This window comes from Ceratotherium simum, chromosome 22 (assembly GCF_057802395.1).
Source record: "Ceratotherium simum simum isolate JZ-2026a chromosome 22, ASM5780239v1, whole genome shotgun sequence".
Taxonomy (NCBI): domain Eukaryota; kingdom Metazoa; phylum Chordata; class Mammalia; order Perissodactyla; family Rhinocerotidae; genus Ceratotherium; species Ceratotherium simum.
The window spans coordinates 4,669,384-4,693,738 of NC_141921.1; the positions used below are offsets into that span (position 1 = coordinate 4,669,384).

The window sequence follows — 24,355 nt, forward strand, 5'->3', positions numbered from 1 at the left end:
GCTAGAGCAGAAGCTGGCCTGCCAGGAGCCTTATGACAGGGCTGGGTGATGAGGATGAAGGAAGTTTAACGACCATTCTTGGGTGTGCATGCTTTGAATGTACAACATGCTCTCATCTGGCCACCTCCTCCCAGGCTCTCAGTGTCCAGGAAGGGGCGAGGAATCAGTATGTGTCACAGAAGAGTCAGGCGGCCCTCTGGAACCTGCTCTGCCCCGTGCGAGTGAGGTGGCTGCTCCACGGAGCCCTGCAGCGCCTGCTCAGGTTGTTGCTAACTCAACGTCAGGTCTCCTACACAAAGTGCTGAGTGCTTACAAAGAGCCAAGTGGGGAGTCCAGCTGGGGGGAGAGAGAACGGCCTCAGTATGGCCTAAGCCAGGCTTAGGATGGAGGCTGGGCTTCAGCTTCCTGAACAAGCCACAGGCAGGCACCTGCGGCTGGAAGGAAAGCTGCGTGGTTCTTTGTAAATATTCCACAGCAAATTGCCCTTCAAAGACAATGAAGCACACGGCACAAAACCCCAAATCAGTCCGTCTTAAGGGCAGCTGGTTTCAGTTTAATGATGTATTAGCTTTGCTATAGTAAAAACCCCCAAATCTCAGTGCTTATTACTACAACAGACATTCACTTCTCACTCTTGTTACCATCAGTGGCTGCAGGCCAGCTGCTTCAGCTCTGCTCCACGGGTCTTACCATTCTGGCGCACGGGCTGAGGGAACAGCCCCTCTCTGGAAAATACATTCTCATGGCAGAGGGGAAAGAGCATCAGCCTGCCACGCAGCAGCTCCTTGAGCTTCTGTCTGGACGTGTCCACTCACAGCCCTGTGCGTTGGAAGCAGGGAAGTACACTCCTCCCTAGGGGATGGGGTGGCACTGTAAGAAGTCACATGGCTACAGGTAAGTATGTATAAAATCCTCTAGGAAGGAGGAAGCAAACAGCTGCACGCAAAAATACAACCTAGGACAGTGACTCAACATGCAAAAAGATTTTCCAGTTTAAAAGGCACAAAATCCTAAAATGTGAAAACTGGAGAGGAACTCAGAGTCCACTGTCCAAGTCTGTCACAGTTCTCCATACAGCAGAAGTCAGGAAAACTGGCAAATGTTTTAGGGGTTCTGGAGGATCCCAGTGGGTAGGTCTTTATAGCTGCAGAAACAAGACGCGGCTCTCCTGGCCCCATCTCACCCCGAGGCATCTACAGCATCCCCACAGAGCACCCCTCTATGCTCATGAAATAACTGGAGGCCGGAATCTCTTTAGTGCCTTAAAATGACATGCGTGGTTTGTGGATATGTGCAGTCTGAGGGGTAGCTTCTCTAAGGCCTCTAACTCCACAAAGTTCAGAACCGTGTCACTGGATCCTGAGTCAGTGTCCACAGGCCAGTGAGTTCCTCGGGTGAGTCGCTGTGGTTAACTGCAACAGATGGTCCCGTCAGAGATGGAGGCTGGTGGTTATCGCAGCTCACAGTGGGTCCACGGATGTCATGACCAAGGTGCGGAGTCTTGTATCAACAGAGGAGGGTGAAGACCAGCTGGAGCCCAGCACTCTGACCAGAGAGGCTGCAGTCCAGGGAGGTCAGCAGCTCCTCCCCAAGCACGATGCAAGGAAGGACCGTCCCCAAGGTGACAGAAATAAAGTCTTGGATTCTAGGAGTATGTCCAGTTGATTCAAGTACACTGGATTCCAGGCGGAGGAGGGTGAGATAGGCGATCCAGGGGGCCTGGCTCCCAGCCTGGCTCGGTCACTTTACCTGGTGCACCTTTCTCCCCCGGAGATAATTCCTACAAAAAGGAGAGGATCCTACACAGACCAAAAATGCTGGTGTCAGGGCTTTTACAGAGTACCTGCAGGGAAGACAACCAAGGAAAGGGGTTAACTGAACTGCAATCTTAATCACCCATGGACCTTCCCAACAACATTCAAGGTGAACTTGGGATATGAGTCAACATTAAAATGCAAGTTTAGCACGTTTGGTTGTTTCTAAATCCGGCAAGTCAGCGTGACCCTCTCCCCCTTACAAGCCAGCCAGAACCTTTGGCCCAGTCCTCCAGCATCACATATGTCTAAGACTAAACACAAAATAAAACTAAAAGAACATGCTTTCACTCATTTATTCAACAGTGGGTGCCCAGGGTAAGCCAGGCGCTGTGCTGAAAACAAAGATTAAAAAACAAACAAAAACCATCGTCCCTGCTCTCAAGTCCTGAGGGGAGGGAGATAAATAATGAATTAATGACAGCAAGGCACAACTGTAGAAGCTTTGTGCAGTACAGCCTTAGCCCAAGGGGTGTGATTCTCTCTAAGGGGAAGGGGAATCAGGAAAGGCTTCCTGGAAGATGCCATGTCTGAGCTTGACTTGCATGTGGAAAGGGGGTGGTCACGGGGCATGGGGGAGCAAAAGCCTGAGGTGCAGGTCACCAAGGTGTTTGCTGTTGTAGGGGCTAAAGCAAACCGAGAGGGGCAACCTGGAGAAGCGGGCAAGACCTTGGCCTCCCAGGTCAGGGGATGTCAGCATTACCCAGGGGAGTTGGACCTGGACAGAGGGGCCTGTAACTTGGCTCCACCCAGTTCAGGGTCTGAAGATGCCAGAAACCTGTCCTGGGGAGCCTCTTGCCTGTGATCTTCTAAATTTAAAAAGTCATCACTTCCAATGGCATTTATATTTTCTGAGAAGCATGAAATTGGTTTTCCTCCACAGATCAGTCTGCTTTCTGTTTAGATTTCTCTACTATGTTTTGGAGATGGGGTAGGGTGGACCTCAGGCCTTTAAAGAATTCTGGGTAATTTGCTAACAACTGAGAAAATGAACAGCTAAAAATTTGTCTATCAACTAGAAGGGAGATTTGGTGCCAGAAAAAAACACTGCCAAGAGAAGTCATCGATCATATCTGAAGAAATCCTCACCTCACCTCCTACCTGCCAAGCCAAAGCAGAAGCCTCAAGACCAGCTGGACAGCCCTACCGAGTCAGTCACCACATCCCCAGTTCCCCTCCAATCTGCCTCCTAAACCTCTCTCCAATTGATCCCCTACTTTAGGCCTCACCATTGAATAGTACACTTAAAATCTGGACCTTACTTGTAAATTTTACCTAAATAAACACCCTCTGTGGCTCCACACACCACCCTCAGGATAAAGTTCATGCTTCTTAGCAAGGTGTTTGAGGCTTTCACGCCTGGCCCTAACCTAGCTCTCCAGCCTCATCCCCATCACACCCAGCACCCTTGGTCCCTAACACACTGGGCTCTTAGCCTACATGCAGAGCATCAGCTTTGCTCTGAGCTTAGGGAAATGTCATCCAAGAGTCAACTTAAAACACTACCGAGGGCATTCCCTTATAGTCCAGAACACCCCAAAGCTGAAGAAAGAGACCACTGCCAAATGCACTGGCTGCCACTGCTACTAACAAAGATGCCCTCTTACAGCAAGTCCGCCCTTCACAGTTTACAGGAGCACTTCGACTCCTACTCTCTCATTGGTGCTCAAATAGCTGAGAAGTGTGTAGGCAAGAGTTATTATTCCCATTCTAGAGATGAGGAAACAGCCCAGAGAGGGAGTATGTGCTTGGAGTCACATAGCCAGGCAAGGATGGTATCTGACTTCAAGAGCCAGTGCTCTTTCCACATAACAATATCAGGGGACACGGCACAATCAGGAACAGGAGGGCCATCCCAGCTGTCTTCAGGTACAAGTCAGGCAGCTTTTCCCTTCTCAGCCCAGCCCCATTCACTTCTCCCAGTTTGAGGGTGTCGTGGCTGTGGTGCAAACACTGCAACCTGTTTGGCCAGTGGCCCGGGCCAGTCTCCGTGGCTGCCGTCTCACTCAGCTTTGTGTCCAGGGCGGCGCGGGCAATCAATCAGTGGTGGCATGAGAACCCAGCTTTTATCTGCATCTTCCCTGGTCTGCTCCGCCCCATGAAGGCGACTCACCTGGGGTGCTGCAGCACCTGCAGCAGGGTGCTCTCGGGAGGCACCCGGTATAGCTCTGCCCTGTCCTCATCCTCAAAGTAGACCTGCAAGATTGTTAATAGAGGAGCAGGAGTCAGATAAAAATACGAGGCTTCAGCAGCACTAGGCACGTTGAGGCCAAGTGTAGGGAGGAGTTAAAGAGATGGCCACTGTTACTAGTCAAATGCCTCCTTATGGAGTTGTGGAGTACAAAGCACTCAGTCCTCCCCAAGACACCAAGAAAGGTATTACAGCTCCATTTTCCAAAGACAGAACCAAGGCTCAGAGAAAGGAAATAACTCACCAACAAAGCCCAGCTAGTAAACAGAGGGGCCAAGACTCAAGCCCAGGCCTGTGAGCCTTCTCTTCCCTAACAATTCAGTGCTAGAGCCATTAGGTGTGGGGGAAGAAAGCCATGGTGGCCCAGAGCAGGGGAAGACCCCGACCACGGTGCGAAGGATGTCCACACAGGGGATGGCCCTGTGCAGGTGTCAAAGCCCAAGCAGGGTGAGGAAGACGTCTGCACAGGAGGGCTGCCGGGGGTGAGGGGTGTCAGAGCCCAGCCAGTGGAGGAGGGCATCCCCAAGGGGGCTGGCCAGCATAAGCGGAGTGAGAAGGACTTCCAGGTAAGACAGCTGTCCAGGGTGGGATATCAGAGCCCACCTGGGGTGAGAAGGGTGTCCATACTTGGGGACAGCCGCTATGGGGTGTCAGGGCCCAACCAGGGTGAGGAGGGCAACCACTCATGGCAGGGTAGCCTGCTGTGGGGAGTGAGAACCCCGAGCAGGATGAGGGGGACGTTCATGCAGGGTGGTTGAGCAGTGTGGGGTGTGAGAGTGTGTGCAGGATGAGGAGGGCACCCACGCTGGGGCAGCAGCCTGATGTGGGAGTCAAGAGTCCAAGTAGTGTGAGGAAGGTTCCCTGTGGGAGAGGGGACAGTGGTGGTGACAGGAGGAGCGTTAAATACAGGGAGATTGATCAAACCAATAAATATATTAAGAATAATAAAAGCCACTGTTACAAATAGAGAAAGGGAGAAAACAGGTCCTGTGGTGTTGGATTAGAACTGGAGATACCAATGAGACCTCATGTTTTCTCACACAAACACACACACACGGCATTGGAGCAGTGAGCTCCCCTCCCCCCACCCCCATACTTATGAATATACCTATTGCATAGACATTGGTTCTAAATACCATTTTCCACTAAAAAGAACCAGGACTCCTTGGGAAAAATGGCTGATTCCAGAGCTGGAGCAAGAAAGCGTAATTTGCCAGAAAGTAAGGAAGTGCTTAAAAAATGGAGATAAGTCAAAAGGACACAGAAACAAATTTGAAGGGATTTCCATTGGCAAAGTCTGGGATTATCTGAGCATAACATAATCATAGTAATAGATTATAACTCAATAAAATAGGAAACCATAAATCCATTGATATAAATAAACGATTATGTTGAAGGTTTGATGAACAATAGGATATTTATATTGTTTCAAAGTACCTCCCTATAAAATACTAATTACAAAGGGGAAAAGAGTAACTTTACAGTAGAGAAGCCTGGTAGACCCCCACCTCAATCAGATGATCAAAGTAAACATCACCAGTAATGGGACAAACTGAAATCATGTGCACCTGATAGGATGCAACGAGAACACAGAATTACTTCTGTGATATTCCACTCAAGTATGCATAATCCAGATCTAGTCATGAGGAAACACAAGACAAACCCACACTTATGGACTTTCCACAAAATAACCGGTCTGTAGACCACCAGCTCTGGTGGTCTAGTGGTTAAGATTTGGTGCTGTCACCACAGGGGCCAGGTTTGTTTCTGGTCAGGGAACCACACCACCAGTCTGTCAGTTGTCACACTGTGGCAACTGTGTTGCTGTGACGCTGAAAGCTATGCCACCAGTATTTCAAATACCAGCAGGGTCCCCATGGTGAAGAGGTTTCAGCAGAGCTTCCAGACTAAGGCAGACTAGGAAGAAGGACCTGGCCACCCACTGCCAAAAAATTGGCCATGAAAACCCTAAGAATAGGAGCAGAGCACTATCTGTGCTGGAAGGTGAGAGAATGGCACAAAAAGACCAGGCCAGGTGCCGCTCTGCTGTACACAGGGTTGCTAGGAGTTGGAATGGACTTGATGGCGCTAACAAAATCTTCAAAAGTGTTAAGATCAAGAAAGTCGAGGAAAGACTACAAAACTTCTCTATAACCTGAAGGAGACTAAAGGGACATGACCAACAAATACAATACAATATAGGATTCTCAACAGGTCTTCTTGCTGTAAAGAGCATTACTGGGACAACCGTGAAACTGAAGGGAGTCTGAGGATTAGATGGTACTAGTGTATCAACATTAATTTCCTGATTCTTTTTTTTTTTCCCCCTTTTTCTCCCCAAAGCCCCAGTAGATAGTTGTATGTCATAGCTGCACAACCTGCTAGTTGCTGTATGTGGGACGTGGCCTCAGCATGGCCTGACAAGCAGTGGGTCGGTGCGTGCCTGGGATCCAAATCTGGGCCGCCAGCAGGGGAGCGCGCGCACTTAACCGCTAAACCACGGGGCCGGCCCCATAATTTCCTAATTCTGATGGTTGATTGAGATGAAGGAAAATATTCTTGTTTGTAGGAAACAGACACTCAAGTATTCAAGGGTGATGGGGCATCAGCTGGCATCTTACTCTCAAATGGTTAGAAGACAAATTCTTCACACTGTAAGTTGTGATTACTTTTTTAAAAATCCCAACAACAGAATATTATTCAGCCTTAAAAAGGAAGGATCTTCTGACACGTTACAATATAGATGAACCTTGAAGACATTATGCTAAGTGAAATAACCCAGACAGAAAAGGACAAATATTATAGGATTCCACTTATATGAGGTACCTAGAGTCATCAGATTCATAGAGACAGAAAGAATGGCGGTTGCCAGGGGCTAGGGGAGCGGGAAATAGGGAGTTATTGTTTAACGAGTACAGAGTTTCAGTTTGGAATGATGAGAATGGAGAGGGATGGTGGTGATGGTTGCACAACAATGTGAATGTACTTAATGCTACTGAACTGTGTGCATTTAAAATTGGTTAAAATGGTAAATTTTACCACAATTTTTTTTTTAAAAGACAGTGAAACCTCACTCCCAACCAAAAAAAAAAATCCCATAGAGGAACAAAATAAAACTTCTCTTACCTCTAAATTATCAGGGCAGTATTTTTGCTCTAAGTCCCAACAGGGTGTTTCACCAAACATCACCATTAGATGATCAATAAACCTAAGGACATACATGCACTTTCTGGGTATCAATAACTCATGATCTGTTTTCCCACATCCCAGTCCCCAGACACCAATTCACAAAGATATCAAGAATGTATAATACATGAAATGCAGGCTTAAGCCATTTTGGCAACAGTGCCCAAAATGTATGTAATACTTGTCCTATTATCATATAATTTTCTCTAAACTTACTCAGGCTTAACATTCCTTGCATTTAGCCACATTCTAGGCATTAACCCTATGAAATCACACGTTAAAATTGCTAGTTATATTTTTTCTAATAAATACACACTTTAGTACTTTGCTGATGATTTCCTATCTCAGCAGAGCTGTGCACCAGTACTTGACAAACCCTGTACTGTGGTGTTCACTGACGAGCCCAGTCAGCGTGATGGTGAGACTGGTGTCCATCACTGCAGAGCTAGTTAGTAAAGGGAGGAATCAGCTACAGGATAGAGACATTATACCAACCAGACTGTGTGAAACCTTCCAAACCATTCTCTTCCCTCCTCAACCAAAAGTCCACCTGGCCCTCCTGCCCTTTTTCCAGCAGAAAAAGTGCATGCAAGCCAGAGCAGAGGGCTGTAGGGCAAGTAAGTACCTGGAGTCCTCGTGAAAAGCAGAGATGAAGTCCGACTGGGCGTATTCTGGGTACAGAAAGAGCACAGGCCAGCTCAATCTGCCCTGGTCATCTACACTCAGCTTGGCTCCGTAGGGGTTCTCAGAGCTGAGCCCATCCAGGAAAATCTCACCGAGACCTTCTGAGGCTGAATCTTCATCCTCACCGGCAGCTTCAGAGACTAGCCGGACGTTCCTAGCCTGGGTTCAAGACAGAAACACACACACACCCCCCTTACTGTGTGGAAGGATGCCAATCCATTTCACCAAAACAGGGAAACGATAACACTGCAGTTCCCTGAGGGCCAGCTCTACACATGATTCGACTGCATCGTCCCTGAGGCCTGGCACAGAGTAGGCATCACTCTGGTTTAACGCACCTTCACCAGCGATCTACCACCTGCTGGACTCTGTGTCACAGAGACGAGCTAGACATGGTTCCTGCCCTCAAGACCCTGCTCACGGTCCAGTGGGGAGACAGCTATGGAAACAAGTACCATATAAGGTCAGAAGTGGAGCTGTGGAACTGCAGACCATGAACAGTTAATTCAGCCTGGGGGCTGCAGGTGACTGGGGGAATGCCAGGCCTTGAACAATGACTTTGAAAGGCAGAGAAGCTAGAGAGTGGGGGGAGGGTGGATGGGCATTCCACCCCAAGGAAGAGCATGTGCAAAGGCACTGAAAAGATCAAGAGTGTAGCATGTACAAAAATGGCAAACGTTTCAGTTTAGCTAGGACGTGAAATACTAAAAATAATGCACATTGACTTAATCTTGCCTGCCTCATGGAAATAAGGAAAAATCAAAGGTCTGAATAGTAGTCACCTCTTCTGTATGTGTGTGGAGGTTCCTAAGGCTAGCACATGAGGGGAAAATTACACGCAATCAGAATTATCTTTAATGGGATCTCCTAAATCACAGGCTGGCAAACTTTTCCTCAAAGGGTCAGACAAGAAATATTTTAGGCTTTGTGGGCTAAACAGTCTCTGTTGAAATTAACTACTCAACTCTGCCAGTGCAGTGTGAAGACAGCCATAGGTAACACATAAACCAACAGGCAGGGCTGCGATCCACTGGCTGCAGTGTGCTGACCCTTGCTTTAAACCACTGGTAAAGTACAGTAGGTGTGGCTTCATGTGGACTACTGTGGAGAGTGATTCCTACGTACACTGAAGTTGGAGATGTTAGACTAAAGGAGAGAACCAAAATGAGGTCTGTGTGCAAATGTCTGGGCATTCCAACATTCTGCATTTTAGGAAATGACCAAATCCCTTACTGTGAATGTGAAGTCAATGGAGAATCTGGAGTATTTCACTCTGTTACTCTGTTAATATGTATTAACAGATTGCTTGTTGTGGGGAGGGACTAGTGGAGTGCATCTTAGTAGCGTGAAGTTCTCAAAGTCAACAAGTAACTTAAATGGGTGCATAACTGAATGCAACAAAGAATGACACAAAAACCTACCCCACAACAGGGCAGGTGCTATCTCCCTTGTGAGGACCAAGCAAGCCCAGGCTCAACAGGAGACTTGCTGGGTACTGAGGTAAAAGCAAGACTTGGATCAGACTCCATTCATTTAAAATGCAGAGAAGAGAGGGAAGGGGAGGTCGAATTGTGTTCTTGTTGTCACAGGTAGAGAAGCAACATCCTAAAAATTCAGACTTTCTGAAGATGCAGTAGAACAGTGGCTAGGAGCAAGGACCGGGCTCTGACACACATTAGCTGTGTGAGGTTTCTTCACCTCTGAGACTTCGTCATCATCTAGCAAAACAGGAGCAAGAAGACCTACCTCAGAAGACAACTGTGAGGTTAAATAATGCTTAACCCCTAGCAACTATTTACTGTAGGTTACCTGAGACCAACACACGTACACAAGTGGGAGAGCTGACTGAACTCAGGGGTCTGACCCCAGAGCCCCTTCATCATACTGCTTCACCAAAGCAGAAAGAAAATGAACAAATTCATTCAGGTAAAAGCATCCCAAGAAAGGTTCCCAACAGGTTTCAGGATTAGTGGATTTAACAAGAACCATAAGGGCCTAAGGTTTGAGAACGCACCTTGATGGCCTGGAGTAAAGCCTCATTCTGATTCTGCTCCTTCTTTTCTTTCAATTTTGCTTTCCTTATATCCCTCTGTTCAGTTCGCTGAAAATGAAATTCAGATGCATCAGTTCTAGAGGACTTGCTTCCTCTTCCGTTACACCAGCCTGCTCCTAAATCACTATTTCTGGTCCCTACCCAACCCAGGCTCCTGTGTCAAGGGATACCAGGGGCCGCATTCAGTTCAATAAACATTTAAAGAGGGCCGGCCCCGTGGCTTAGCGGTTAAGTGTGCACGCTCCGCTATTGGCGGCCCGGGTTCGGATCCCGGGTGCGCACCGACGCACCGCTTCTCCGGCCACGCTGAGGCCGCGTCCCACATACAGCAACTAAGAAGGATGTGCAACTACGACATACAACTATCTACTGGGGCTTAGGGGAAAACAAAAAAGGAGGAGGATTGGCAATAGATGTTAGCTCAGAGCCGGTCTTCCTCAGCAAAAAGAGGAGGATTAGCACGGATGTTAGCTCAGGGCTGGTCTTCCTCACAAAAATAAAAAATAAAAAAAATTATAGCCATCCTAGTGAGTGTAAAACAGTACCTCACTGTGGTTTTGACTTACATTTCCCTAATGACTAATGATGTTAACCATCTTTCATGTGTTTGCTGGTCATTTTTATATCATCTTTGGAGCAATGTCTCTTCAGATCTTTTGCCCATTTAAAAACCTGGATTGTCTTGTAATTATTGAGATGTTAAGAGTTCTTTATATATCCTAGATAAAAGTCCCTTAACAGACATATGATTTACAAATATTTTCTCCTATTCTGTGGGTTTTCTTCACTTTCTCAGTGGCGTCCTTTGACGCAAAAAAGTTTTTACTTTTGATGAAGTCCAGTTTTTCTATTTTTTCTTTTGTGTCTATATGCTTTCTGTGTCATAGCTAAGAAACCACTGCCTAATCCAAGGTCATGAAGATTTATGCTGATGTTTTCTTCCAAGAGTTTTATAGTTTTAGCTCTTACGTTTAGGTCTTTGATCCATTTTGAGGTAATTTTTGTATATCATACGAGATAGGGGTCCAAGTTCATTCTTTTGCATATGGATATCCAGTTGTCCCAGAATCACTTGTTGAAAAGACTATTCCTTCACCACTGAATGGTCTAGGTACCCTTGTTGAAAATCAATCATCTGTAAATTTGTTTCTGAGCTCTCAATTCTATTACAATGATCCATGTGTCTATTATGCCAGTACCATGTCTTGATTGTTACAGCTTTGTAGTAAGATTTGAAATTGGGAAGTGTGAGTTCTCTAACTCTTTGTTTTTTAGGATTATTTTGGCTATTCTGAGTCCCTTGAATTTTTATATGAATATTAGAATCAGCTTGTCAATATTCTACAAAGAAGCCAGGTGGAATTTTGATGCAGATTATGTTGAATCTGTACATCAATTTGGGGAGTACCATCATCTTAACAATATTAAGATCTGATCCATGAACATGGGATGTCTTCCCATTTACTTAGGTTTAATTTCTTTCAACAATGTTTTGTATTTTCAGGGTAAAGTTTTATGCTACTTTTGTTAAATTTATTCCTAAGTATTTTATTCTTTTGATGCTTTTGTAAATGGAATTGGTTTTTTAATTTCATATTTGAAAGATTCATTAAATGTCTACAGAATACAATCGATTTTGTTATACTGATGTATCCTACCAGCCTGCTCAACTGATTTATGAGTTCCAATAGTTTTTAGTGGATTCCTTAGGATTTTCTATATACAAGATCAGATCATTTGCTAATGGAGTTTTACTTCTTCCTCTACTTCATTTTTGAAGGACAGGTTTGCTTGACATAGAATTCTTGGTTGACAGTCTTTTTCTTTCAGCACTGAATTTCTTTCATCCCACCACCTTTTGGCTTCCATGGTTTCTGATGAGAAACCAGCTCTTCATTTATTGAGGATCTCTTATCTGTGAAGAATCACTTCTCTCTCGATGCTTTTACGATTCTCTTCGTCTTTGACTTTCAACAGTTATGATTATGATGTGTCTAAGTGTAGATGTCTTTAAGTATATCCTACTTGGAGTTTGTTAAGCTTCTTGGAAGAGTAGATTACTGTTTTTCATCAAATCTGAGAAGTTTTCAGCTATTACTTCTTCAAATATTCTTTTGTCCCTTTCTCCTTCTCCTCTCCTGAGACTCCCATTACGCCTATGATGATATGCTTGATGGCATCCCACAGGTCTCTCAGGCTCTCTCCATCTTTCTTTATTCTTTTTCCTTTCTGTTCCTCAGACTGGGTAATCACAATTGACCTATCTTAAGAGTTCTGTTGTTGAGCTCCTCAGTGAATTTTTCATTTCAGTTATTGTACTTTTCAACTACAGAATTTCTATTTGGTTCCTTTTAATCATTTTTATTTATTGATATTCTCTATTTGGTGAGACATCATTCTCATATACATATATTTTTTAGTTCTTTAGACATTGTTTCCTTTGTTTGTAGAACAGATTTAAAGTAGCCGGTTTAAAGTCTTTGTCTTTTAAGTCCCATGTCTATGATCCTTTAGGGACAGTTTCTGTTGATTTTTTTTCCTGTGTATGGGCCATCCTTTCTTGGTTTTTTGCATGTCTTGTAATTTTTTGTTGAAAAACGGACATTTTAAATAATATGTTGTAACTCTAGAAAGATTCTCTCTCTCTCCTCCCCAGTGTTTGTTGCTGCTGTTATTGTTGTTTAGTGACTTCTCTGAACTAATTCTGTAAAGCCTTCTTTACAGCAAGTAAACACTTTCTGTAAAACAGAAATACTTTACAGAAAGTATTCTCTGTTTTATGTGACCACTAAAGTCTCTAATTGCTTAGCTTGGTGGTCAGCTAATGACTAGACAGATTTCCCTAAATGGCTGAAGCCAAAGTGTCCCAGTCTTTGCTGAGGGGCTCTGTGTATGAGTTGGGGCATGCCTTCAACACTCACACAAGAAGTCTACAATTTGGTCTTAGCTTTCACTTCCTGCTTGTACAGAGCCTCCAAATCAGCCAGAGGTGGGAGCTTAGGGCCTTCTTAGATCTTTCCTGAGCACGTGCATAGCCCTGGGCACACATGTGACTTTCTAGATTCCCAGGAATATGTGGGAGCTTTCCAAGCCCCTACAGAATATCATTCCCCAGCTTTCAAGTTTTCTGGTAAGCCTATTGTTTGCCCCAACATTATGCACTGCCTCAGGCAGCTGCAATTTTAAATAACTGCCTCTCATTGTTTTTGACAAACACACTCCCCTTCCTCCCTGCCATGAAAAAGCTTTTCATACTGGGATAGCTCCAAGACAGGTCAAATAAAAACAGCCTTGTGAGTGTGGTCTTCTAGGGAACCACCAGATGGTCAAAACATGACAATTCTGGGCCAGCCCAGTGGTGCAGTAGTTAAGTTTGCGTGCTCTGCTTCAGCGGCCTAGGGTTTGGAGGTTTGGATCCCAGGCGCAGACCTACACACCAGTTGTCAAGCCATGCTGTGGCAGGCATCCCACATACAAAATAGAGGAAGATGGGCACAGCTGTTAGCTCAGAGCTAATCTTCCTCAGCAAAAAGAGGAAGATTGGCAACAGATGTTAGCTCAGGAGCCAATCTTCCTCACCAAGAAAAAAAAAAGACAATTCTCTGAGAATGGGGCTTGGAAGGAGCTCTAATCCTGTTCTGCCTCCTCTGGTGGCTGCCAGCCTGCTCATTTTCACCATGATTGTGGGCTGTTTGCTTTCAAGGTAACTGTGGAACTAGGGAGGGGGGAGATGGGAATAGGACAAGTTAAAATGCCACAAAGTTTGCTGTTCTTATAGAAGTTCAGCCTTTTTTCTTGAATAAACACTCCCCAGACTGCTACAAGCCTATGGTTCATTTCAGAGTTCTGAAAAAGTTGATTCTGGCCACTTTTGCCAGTTTTCCATTGACTTTATGGAGAGAATATTTGCAGGTCTTTAGTAGGCCATTTTTGCTGATATCAACTCTCGTTACTGATTTCTTTATCTCCTTGCTCTATCAGTTACTAGGAGAGAAGAATGTTGACCATTTCCACCTATTTGTAGATTTGTCTCTTCCTTCTTTGAGCTGTCCATTTTTTGCTTCATGCATTTTGAAATTCTGTTATTAGGTACACACACATTTAGAATTGTTAAATCTTCTTGATAAGCTGACCTTTTTTATCACTTAAAAAATGCCTTGCTTTATCTCTGATAATACTCTTTGCCTTGAAGTTTATTTTGTCTGATATTAATATAGCCATAAGAGGTCTGTTGCTTACATATGCCAAGCACAAAGGAATCCAGAATCAATTTATACGCAGATATAGGGAATAATCCTGATGCTCAGCAAATGATGTCACCTATACCTAATGTCAGGCTTTTGGGCCCCGAAATCTCCCTTTAATTGTGACTCTGCTGCAGGACCTAGAAGCTTTCATTTAGGTCCACTAAGGGCTGTTCTATGGATAAGCTTGGCTATGGCCTTCCACAGTAGCCCTCTAGACATTCTCTCCTGTACATACAACTTTCAGAAATTCTGACCAACATTCAGTTACCTAGGATCAGAATTCTGTTATTGAGCCTTGTGGGTCCACAGATATCTACTTTTCCTACCATTTCATGACCAGAATGGCCTATGACTAAAACCTATACCTGTTTAGGGCCAGCTGAAGGCTCCCATGGCACTGAAAATTCCCACTCCATAGTATAAGCAATGAAGAGAGACTTAGACCAGGAATCAGGAGACCCGAAATCTAGTTCTGGCTTTGTATTGAACAGACACGTGAGGCACTACTGAACAGAGACTACGAGTGTGGACTCTGGAGCCAGAATGCTTAACTTTGAAGCCTAGCTTCAAAACAGTTGTGCAACTTAGGCAACTTCCTGATCTCTCTGTGCTTTAGCTACCTCACCAGTGAAAGGTGAATTAGAATAGTTCCTCCCTATGGGGCTACTGTGTGGTTTAGATTGACTCATTTAAGTAAAAATTTTTAAGTAGCACCTGGAACATACACAAAATGCTATCTTAATGTTGGATATTATTATTATTTTTTGTGTGTGTGTGAGGAAGATCAGCCCTGAGCTAACATCTGCCAATCCTCCTCTTTTTTTGCTGAGGAAGACTGGCCCTGAGCTAACATCCATGCCCATCTTCCTCTACTTTATATGGGACGCTGCCACAGCATGGCTTGACAAGTGGTGCGTTGGTGCGTGCCCGGGATCCGAACCAGCGAACCCCGGGCCGCTGCAGCGGGGTGCGCGCACTTAACTGCTTGTGCCACTGGGCCGGCCCCTGGATGTTATTTTTGATAGTAATGGTATTCTGTTATTATTATTGTTTTTATCATCACTGTTGCTGTTATGTGCCAGAAATGTAGTGTTTCATCAGCAAGTTATAGGTGTCTTAATGATGGGAGTCACATAACATTGTAGAAGCTTAGGGTTTTGTTTAAACATTTAATTGTACTTTCCCCTCCTCACTATCAAGAGCTTTACACAGTGTGCAGACTAGACTATGGCAGTCTTATCCTATTTCTTATTTATTCAAATCATAATAGCCATGAATTTACCAAATCCTTACGATATATAAGAAATGTGCTAATACACACACACACATATATTCTCATTTAATCCTCATAAAAACCTTTGAGGTATGTATTATGTTCACTATTTTCAAAGAGGGGACTGAGTTTCAGAAATATCAGGAACTCGCCCAAGGTTATACAGTTCTTCTTTCTCCTGTCTGGAATGTTCTTCACACCCACTCCCCTCCTTAGCTGAGTAAACTCTTGCTCAATCTTCAAGAGATTAGACTCAGGCATCACCTCTTTCAGTAAACCTTCTCTGCTACCACCATCTCTGCCCTGCTCTTGGCCAGGGCAAAGTTAGATAACCACTACTATATATACTATATTCTTGCTTGCCTCTATCACATTATAACTATTTATTTACATGTTTGTTTACTTGTCTGTGTCCTCCAGAGCTCCAAGGGTAGGGACTGGTTCGGGTTTTGTTTTTAAAGAAAAAATGTGCAATGACCCAAAAGACAAAATCTGGGGAATGCTAATTAACAAATGCCAACTAGCTACTGATTCTGCCACCAACCTTCAGCTTGTCTGCTTTAGCCCTCATTTCCAGAAGCTTCTTCTCTTTGGCATCTATCTGCAGCCCCTCATCGCACCAGTTCACAGCCTCGGCAAAGTTCTTCAGTTCCAGATGGCATAAGGCACCTGCAGAACACAGAATTCTTAGGATCCATGGACAACATGCATGGAAAGACCCTCCTTGAGCAGAACCCCCCACCTCCACCAGCTACCAGCCAGCACCCTGAAGGGAAAAGAGATGATAAAGCCCCTTGTATTGCATTCCCCAGACAAGGAAGAATATATTTTGTATCTTAGATCAAAAAGATCTCTAGGGCCCACTCAGCTCAAAACTTCTGTAAGCATCCCTGGTATTAAGGACTCTTAAAGAAGGGAAGGCTACAGCTTAATGGAGAAGAGTACGGGCTTTGGAATCAGATCTGGGCTGGAAATCTGCTCTGTCATTTACTAACTAGACTTTAGACAAAGAACTGAGCATATCTGAGCTTCAGGTTCCTCATCTGCAAATGAGAAGAAAACAGCCCGTCTCAGATGATTTTTTTAACTGAAGACAAAGAGCAAAATTAGCCTCAGTCATTCACCAAACAGTGGCAAGACCAAAGACTTGAGGTCTCTCCTAAAATCGTTCTCGATGGCTACCAGTTTAAGCTGCTGCTCCTTTAATCATGTTCACTTTTTCTCCAGTTAGCCTCTTCAGGTTTTCCACAGAATTTCAAAATATCAGAACTGCAAGGGCTTAGATGTCAATAGAATCCAACCTCACCTTCCAGAGATGAGCAAACTCACATGCAGAGTGGGTGTCTTGGCAAGGTCACATAATAAGGTAAAATTGACAATTCACTCAAGCATTACTTGAGGATTACAGACTTCAGCCTGTGGCCGATTCCACAGGACTGCACTCAATTTACTTGCCAATCTTTGTTCAGTACCTTCCTTCCCTACAGCTGAGGGACATGGATCTACTTACCACCCGCGAACCATGAGTATCTAAATAAGCATAACTTTGATAAAGCATTTTAAGTTGGTCCATGGGGATATGGGAAAGATTAACATGTGATAAGTAAATTAAAGTTTGCAAAGCACCTTGGAGCTTCTCAAAGAAAAGGTGAAGTATAAAAGTAATAAAAGTACTATTATTACATAGAAAGATCAGATTACAAAAGAAAAAATAACCTGGGAACATCTCAGCATCCGAGTTATCAGCAAAGGTCCCATAACTTATCTTTTAATTAACATTAACATGGCATTTGAAGATCTCACCTTTCAATTAACTAATTTGGGAAAAAATTAGAATGTGGCTTTTGAAACTGCTTTCTTTTAATTAACTATATTCTTTATTAATTTAAAATGAGGAGTTTAAATTTCTCTACAAATTCTTAAAACACAAAGGGTTAGATTATTCTCTAGAGAATTCTTTTAAAAATGGCATGTTGCTGTCAATAAGGACCAGGAACTTAATATCAAGACTGCAAAAATAAGGTGACTTCATTAGTATCTTAGCACCTTCATACCAAAACTTAAAATGTCTTAATTTTTGGTGCAGTGAGTGCCAACTTTTCCATAATGACAATCATACTGTAGTTCTACAAGACTTACCTCTTACTATTGCTTTGAGGTGGCAGGGTTTTAGCTTTCTGGCAGCCGTCACATCATTGAGAGCAGAACGAAAATTGCCTAACAAAACACCATTTAGTAAAAGAGAACAAGTTTGGAGATCAGAATATTTCCAAAATTTTGTGCATAGAGACAAAGACACTCTTGTACAATCTTGGAGAAATATAAATCAGAGCAACTGTTTTTAGACAAAAATTTGGTTGTACTCATCAAGAGCCTTAGAAATATAACATTATAACATCAGGCAATGCACAGAACAACTATAAATGGCTAGTAAGCACATGAAAAGATGCTCAACATCACATGAAATTGGTAAAAATTAAAGACAGATAACATCCAGTATTGGTGAGGATATGGAAGAAGGGCACTCTAAGAATACATTAGAGAGCAAATTAGTATGCACTTTGTACGTACACTTTGACCCAACAATATTCTTCTAAAAATTTATCCTTAAAAATACTTGCACAAATTTAAAAGCATGTGAATTGTAGCATTACTTTTAACTGCAAAAAGCTGGAGATAACCTAAATATCCTCAATTCAGTAACGATTAAACAAATTATGGTAAATTCATACTATCGAATACTATGCAGCCATTAAAAAGAGCAAGACGGATCTGCATGTAAAAGGCGTGATAGGATGTCTTTGCTATACTATTTGAAGTGGTGGCTCAATGTGTAGAGAAGTCCATTTTTGTACAAACAAACCAATCTAAATATACCGACATATATATACAAACACACATATTTGCAAGTGCATTTTAAAAAGGCATGCATTCATACATACCGGTTATCCAAACTAGTAGGGCATGAGGTAGACTTTCACCTTCTAGTTTATACTGTAAATATTACTTAACAGTTTGGTATTTACCTATTAATTTCACTTCTAACACTCTAGCCCAGGGGTCAGCAAAATTTTTCTATGAAGGGCCATATAGTAAATATTTTAGGATTTACATGCCACATATGGTCTGTTACACATTCTTCTTTGTTAGTTTTACAATCCTTTAAAAATGTAAAGAAAATTTTTAGCTCAGAGGAGGCCAGGGATCCACATGTGGCCTGTGAGCCACAGTTTGCCAAATCCTGCATTAGCCTAAGAATAATCAGAATTATTGGAAAAACTTTGTCACTAACTTTGTTTATTTTTGCATTATTTGAAAAAACCTAGGGGCCGGCCCAGTGGCATAGTGGTTAAGTGCGCGCGCTCCACTGCGGCAGCCTGGGGTTCGGATCCCGGGCACGCACCAAGGCACCGCTTGTCAAGACACGCTGTGGCGGCGTCCCATATAAAGTGGAGGAAGATGGGCACAGATGTCAGCCCAGGGCCAATCTTCCTCAGCAAAAAGAGGAGGATTGGCAGATGTTAGCTCAGGGCTGATCTTCCTCACACACACACACACACAAAAACCTAAAAGCAGCTATATACCCAACAATGTACAGAATGTTAAAGCAAATAGTGTAAACACTGGTATGTCCATATGATGCAACTTTATGTAGCTATTAAAATAGTATTCACAATTTTAATGACAAGTGAAATTATTTATAATTATTTATAATATAAAATATTATATATTTATTTATGTTATAAAATTAAGTGAAAAGAAGTGAATACAAAACTGGATGAACGGTATGATCTTAACTATGGAAAAAATTGCATATAAAAGAGATCCAAAGACTTCTGGTTAAAGGCGAAAGACTGAACACATGCATTTAACTCAACCCCACCACCATCCTCTTTCCCCTCCTCAAAAAAGCCCTAAACCCAGAGACAAGAATGAGAAGAACACAGAACACTTTAAAGCTGGAAAACAAAAGGACAAAGGTTAAATGACTAACCAGGCTTGAGAAAACTGAACTCTAAGCCAGCAGAGAGAAAGCCCCAAAGCTACCGAACTGTACTGCAGAACCTACAGAGTACTCAGGACTAAGGAACTGACAGCACCAAGTACCTCTGGAAATGTGGGGAAAGGTGTCTCCCATTTAGTGCACTTTGAATCAAACCCGACTCTGCATCCTAATCCTAGCACTGTGCACCATGAGACAATTCATTTTCCTACATTTATTACATTTTACTAGTTTCTTACTCTGCTGACTAGGGGTAAAGCTGTCAACCTCATTTACCTTACACAGTTGCTACGAGGTCAAGAAGAATAACAAATGTGAAAGTGCTTTTTAAGCCATACCAGTGACTTATTTAAGGAAAGGCTCTGATTATGATGCATCTGCTCCTCTGGTATTGCACACTCACTGCTTTTCTTGGAAGGTGCTTTTGGTCTTATTAGCCCTATACATGACATTCTTTAAGTTCCCCAAGGAAAGGAACTATGGAGCTTTTGTTCACAGTACAGTGCCTAGCACACGTAAGTGCTTTATATATATTTACTGACCGAATAAGTAAATGAATAAAACTCCTTTGGGGAAAGGTCAGGTCTTACTCATCTCTGTGATGCCAGTGCCTAGCACAGAACAACTCAGTCTGTCTGCTGAATGAAGAAAATGTATTCCTCCAGAAGTCAGAAGGCTGGGTTTCTAGTCCAGGTTCTGGCACTAACCAAAGGGTCCCTCTCTGGACTTACGTAAAATGAGGGGCTTGGTCGGCCCAAATAATTTCTAAAGTCCTTTACCACTCTTACTTTTTAGAATTTTATGACAAAACAGGCTAAAGGAGAAAACAGTTGGAGCAGACTATGGTTGAGGAAAAACTCTGCTCAAATAGTGACAAGTCCCAACAGACTCACCCCAGCTAGACTGCAAGGCTCATTCCCTACCAGCCCCTCAGAAATGCCTGAGGTCATTCCCAGGTCCTCTCTAAACTCTCTGATAAGAAACAAGGGTCTAACATGACGAAGACTAGTCACCAGTAATGTCACCCAAATAACCAGTGTTTCCCAAAGTCACATCTGCAGAACAGTCCTGCATGTTAATAAGTGTTACTTGAAAAGGAGGCTTACAAAACTTGAGAATCACAGGGTAAAGTTCTTTGCTGTAGGTCATCCCAGTGTTCTGAACATACTAATGTGTGCTGCAAACCTCCAACAAAGCAGCAGCACTTTCCAAACTTACTTGTCCAAATAATATTTTTTACTTCAAGGGTCCCATAGAATACTCTTTGAGAAATTCTCCCTTAATTAATTTAGTTTCTCTCACACAAAGATCTTAAATTTTTCTAGCATCCTTCAGAAGAGGGTAAAAAGGCCAGAAAAAAATTTTTTGAGAGAGTAGAAGCATTTGGGCTCAAAAATCCCAGATCACACCAACTCACGTATGAAGGTAGTTGATGTCACGCATTTGGTTTGGATAGTAAGAATTACACCATCTATCTGGTTTCCCTTTTCACCAAGTCTACCTGGAAGATCAGAGTTCAAGTAGAGTAAACCATCCTAGGTTCTGGGATCAGCAGCTCCTCCTCTGACACTCTCAAACCCTCCACTAGCCATCATAATGGCTTTTATCACAAATTAATTCTTTAGAAAGCACTAAGTAAGGGAATAAATTACCCAGATAGTATTGTGCTGCTGCCCGGTTGGTATAAAGAACAGCATTCAAATCATGGTCTGCACATTTCTTCTTTAATCCTTCAGTGTATGAAACCACAGCTTTTTTATAGTCTTTTTCTTTAAAGTAATCATTGCCCTCATCTTTATAGGTCTTGGCCTGTTCTGCAAAGAAGAGAAGAAATAATCACTATTCCTATTTTTTAAAAGGCTCATTAAAAATCCTCTAAATCATGCAATGTCATATGATAAATCAAATAGAAGAAACCAATAGGGGCAGAAAACTCAAAAATTAATGCTATAAAACTGAGTATCAACATGGAGAAACAAAGTCACGCGTACTTAATGCCATAATCAATTCCAAATACCTTACAAGGTAGATTATTAAGTGCTTACACACAAAAACAGAAGCACAAAGGAAAAAAGTATATTTATCCTCGCTCTTGAAGAACGTTTTTTTAAATTACTGAAGAAATGGGGGGAAATTACACTTCTGCGTTTGTTTATGTTGTTTTATTCCCTAGAATGCAAATTCCCCTCCTCACCCTAGTAAGAACCTACAAAATTGTTAAGATTCAGTTCAAATTTCCGATCTACTGTGAGCGCACTCCCACCTCCCCCGTTCGGTGTGGGCACCCAGTGTATAGCTCCATGTCAGCACTTATCACACACACCTTTGTCCTGATTCTTTTGGACAATGTGGCTGCCCACCGAAGCGCGACCTTCGAAGGCAGTCTCCTTCACGCCCGTATGCCCAGTGCCTGGCATTTAGCAGGTATCCAAAGGGGCACAGGTGGAATACATCGCGACCTGAGCTCAGCCTAACTACTCATCATCAATCAGAATCTTTCTGACTCACTACCTCAACTGGACGGAGACACGAAACAAATGTCAAGAGTCACGGAAGATACCTTCCGGAGACAGCTCTTCATCAAAAATAATCGACTGGAGGCAAGCCAGGTCAGGATTCTCCTTGGGATCAATTTCTGACGGCGCTTCCTTCATAAACAGGGGGATCTTTTCAAATTCCTGGAGATTAAGAGAAAACTGAACAGGACTTTCCCCGCAGCAGACCCAATCCCAGGCCCGTCTAGCAGTTTTCTTACTCGTCGTGACTGGCTCTCCGTCCAGCCAGGCCTCAGGCTCCCGGCCGCGGCAGGAGCGCAGGAGAACGGGCCCCTCTGACGACCCCTTCAGGCCGCCCGCCCCGTCGCCCTCGCTCCCGCACTGACCCGCCCCGCCCCGTCTCCGCCCGCCCCTGCTCTGGTCAGGGCCGCTCGACAAGCGCGGGACGGCTCCGCAAGTACGCGCCCCGGGGTCAGCGCGGGAAGGGGCGCAACCAGGGCCTGTCCACTCCACAACCCGACTCTCGAAGGTCCCGGCCGCCTACGACCCTCGGCCCCTGCGGCCCGCTGCCCGCGCTCCCGGGGAACGCCTCTCGCGGGCTCGCACGTGCGGCGCCCCGACCGCCCACCTCCTCCCACCGGTCCTCGCGGAAGCCGCCGCGGTACGGCTGGCTCCGGAACTTCTCCAGGAACGAGTCCATGGCCTCGTCGGCGGCGGCGTCCGGCTCCAGCCGCTCCATGGCGGCCCCTCGGCCCTCCCGCCACGGTCCGGAGAACCGCGCGGCAACTTCCGGCGGCGCGGGCGCCCGCTCAATCCTCCGGGCGGCGCCGTCCCGCGCGCCTCGAGTTCCGCGGGCCTGGGCACCAAGCGGGCGCGGCTCCACCCCTCCCCTGCGAGCCCCGCCCCGGGCTTGCCGAAGCCCCGCCCCCTTGCTTTTTCTTGGGGGTTGAATACATTCAGCGCCCACGTGCCCCACGGTCACTTCATTTGTTCAGCCAGTTAACACGTATTTCCTAAGCTCTTTGTGTGTCCCAGGCCAGTTGTAGTCATGGGTACACAGTGGTGGGCAGAGCAGGTAACATCCTCGCCCTCTGGGAGGTGCCAAGGTCCTGGGGAGACAGACAATACACAAACAACACGTAAGAGCGTGTCAGGTGGGAGCAGGAGCTGTGGGAGGAAAGTTTAAACCCGGTGGACAGGCGTTCACGCGGAGGAGGAGGACTGGGGTGGCCAGGGGTGTCGGCGGCCGCAGCCTAGGGAGGGGGCTGGGGTTGGGGTGGGCTGGAGCAGGAGAGAGGGCCAGTAGAAAGTGAGGGGAGGTATCGATAATGGGCCGTGATTCCCAGGACTTGGGTTTTCCGCAGTGTGGGACCTTTTGGAGAGTCTCGAGGAAAGGGGTGATGTGATCAGACATGTCTATTTCTGATGTGGATGACCCCCTACCCTCCACAGCTGAGATGGAAACAAGGTCTCCAGGCCAGGTGTGCCCTCCTGCAGCCGCTGGGTTACCCAGCACGTGGCTCTTGGGCCCTGTGTTGGGTGTTACAGCCTCAGGGAGCCCACAGTCTGTTCTAGAAGAAAAGACAGGCAGCAGACCAATCTAAACCGGGCTGGTCAGAGGTCTGCACAGTGGAGGCACCGAGGAGTGGGTGCTACCTGGGGGATTCAGGAAGGGTCCACAGAGGTGGTGATGCAGAGCTGACAGCAGAGATGAGAAGGATGAGGCAGATGGATGGGGGCTGGAGGGACATTAAGCATTTTAGGTAGTGGGAGCCAGTGTGCAGAGAGGAGTGGAGGTGGGCAACAGCCCCACGTGCTGGGGACTGCAGGAGTTAAGAGGGAAGGCCAGCAAGGTGGGTGGGGGCCAGAGGGCCTGACTACCCCTTAGCCCTTTATCTTGTGGAGGCTAGTGAGCCGCTGATAGAGCTAAGGGCAAATTTGTCTTAGGAAGGGTGGGGTTGCCAGGTGAAGGATTGATGCAGGAGTCTCGGTTAAGAGATTGACAAGCCTGTGAGAGACCAGGGGAGAGACGAGCTCTGAAGCCCAGCAGTAGAGCTGGCAGGCTTGGTCATTTGATACGGGGATGAGAGAGACAGCAGGGCGAAAAGTGACACATGAGGGGCTGTGAGCCCTCCAGAGCCAGGACTGCCTTTTCCCTTCTAACTTGCCACACCCAGCAGAAAACCTGGTCCGAGCACTCCCTTCCCTCCAAATCCAGACCTCCTCTCCACACTGCCTCCTTGACCCACTCCCTAGCGGCTCCCGATCTTATTCTCCTCTTCGTTATCTTTTCACTTCTTGAGTAGAGCTTACAAACCATTTTTTCATTTGATTCCTATAAAACCCTGTGAGGTGAGAACCTATTTTACAGGTAATGACAGGGGAGGCTCAGAGAAGGGAAGTGACTTG

At 44.9% G+C, this 24,355-nt stretch overlaps 1 protein-coding gene across 2 annotated transcripts; it reads right to left on the reverse strand.

Annotated features, from left to right (window-relative positions):
- Window positions 1-506: 506 nt before the first annotated feature.
- Window positions 507-22,736, reverse strand: TTC4 (tetratricopeptide repeat domain 4). Of its 2 annotated transcripts, XM_004438601.3 has the most exons (10): window positions 22,575-22,736; window positions 22,012-22,129; window positions 21,104-21,265; window positions 17,588-17,665; window positions 15,993-16,117; window positions 9,890-9,976; window positions 7,817-8,034; window positions 7,132-7,213; window positions 3,928-4,010; window positions 508-1,843 (listed from the first exon to the last, which is right to left on the reverse strand). In XM_004438601.3, exons 1-10 carry the CDS (start codon window positions 22,683-22,685, stop codon window positions 1,741-1,743), a joined length of 1,167 nt encoding a protein of 388 aa, XP_004438658.2. In that variant the 5' UTR covers window positions 22,686-22,736; the 3' UTR covers window positions 508-1,740. The 2 variants fall into 2 exon arrangements, with proteins under 2 accessions (XP_087301996.1, XP_004438658.2); XM_087445870.1 differs by lacking the exon at window positions 3,928-4,010 and having other exon boundaries at window positions 507-1,843.
- Between the last annotated feature and the right edge of the window lie 1,619 nt (window positions 22,737-24,355).

Excerpts from the sequence above, each read along its gene's own strand:
- TTC4 (XM_004438601.3), bottom strand. The coding sequence starts at position 22,685 with ATGGAGCGGCTGGAGCCGGACGCCGCCGCCGACGAGGCCATGGACTCG. Across the intron at positions 22,130-22,574 it reads GCGAGGACCGGTGGGAGGAG|GAATTTGAAAAGATCCCCCT; the intron begins GTGGGCGGTCGG and ends CTTAATCTCCAG. Across the intron at positions 16,118-17,587 it reads CCTCAAAGCAATAGTAAGAG|GTGCCTTATGCCATCTGGAA; the intron begins GTAAGTCTTGTA and ends TGTGTTCTGCAG.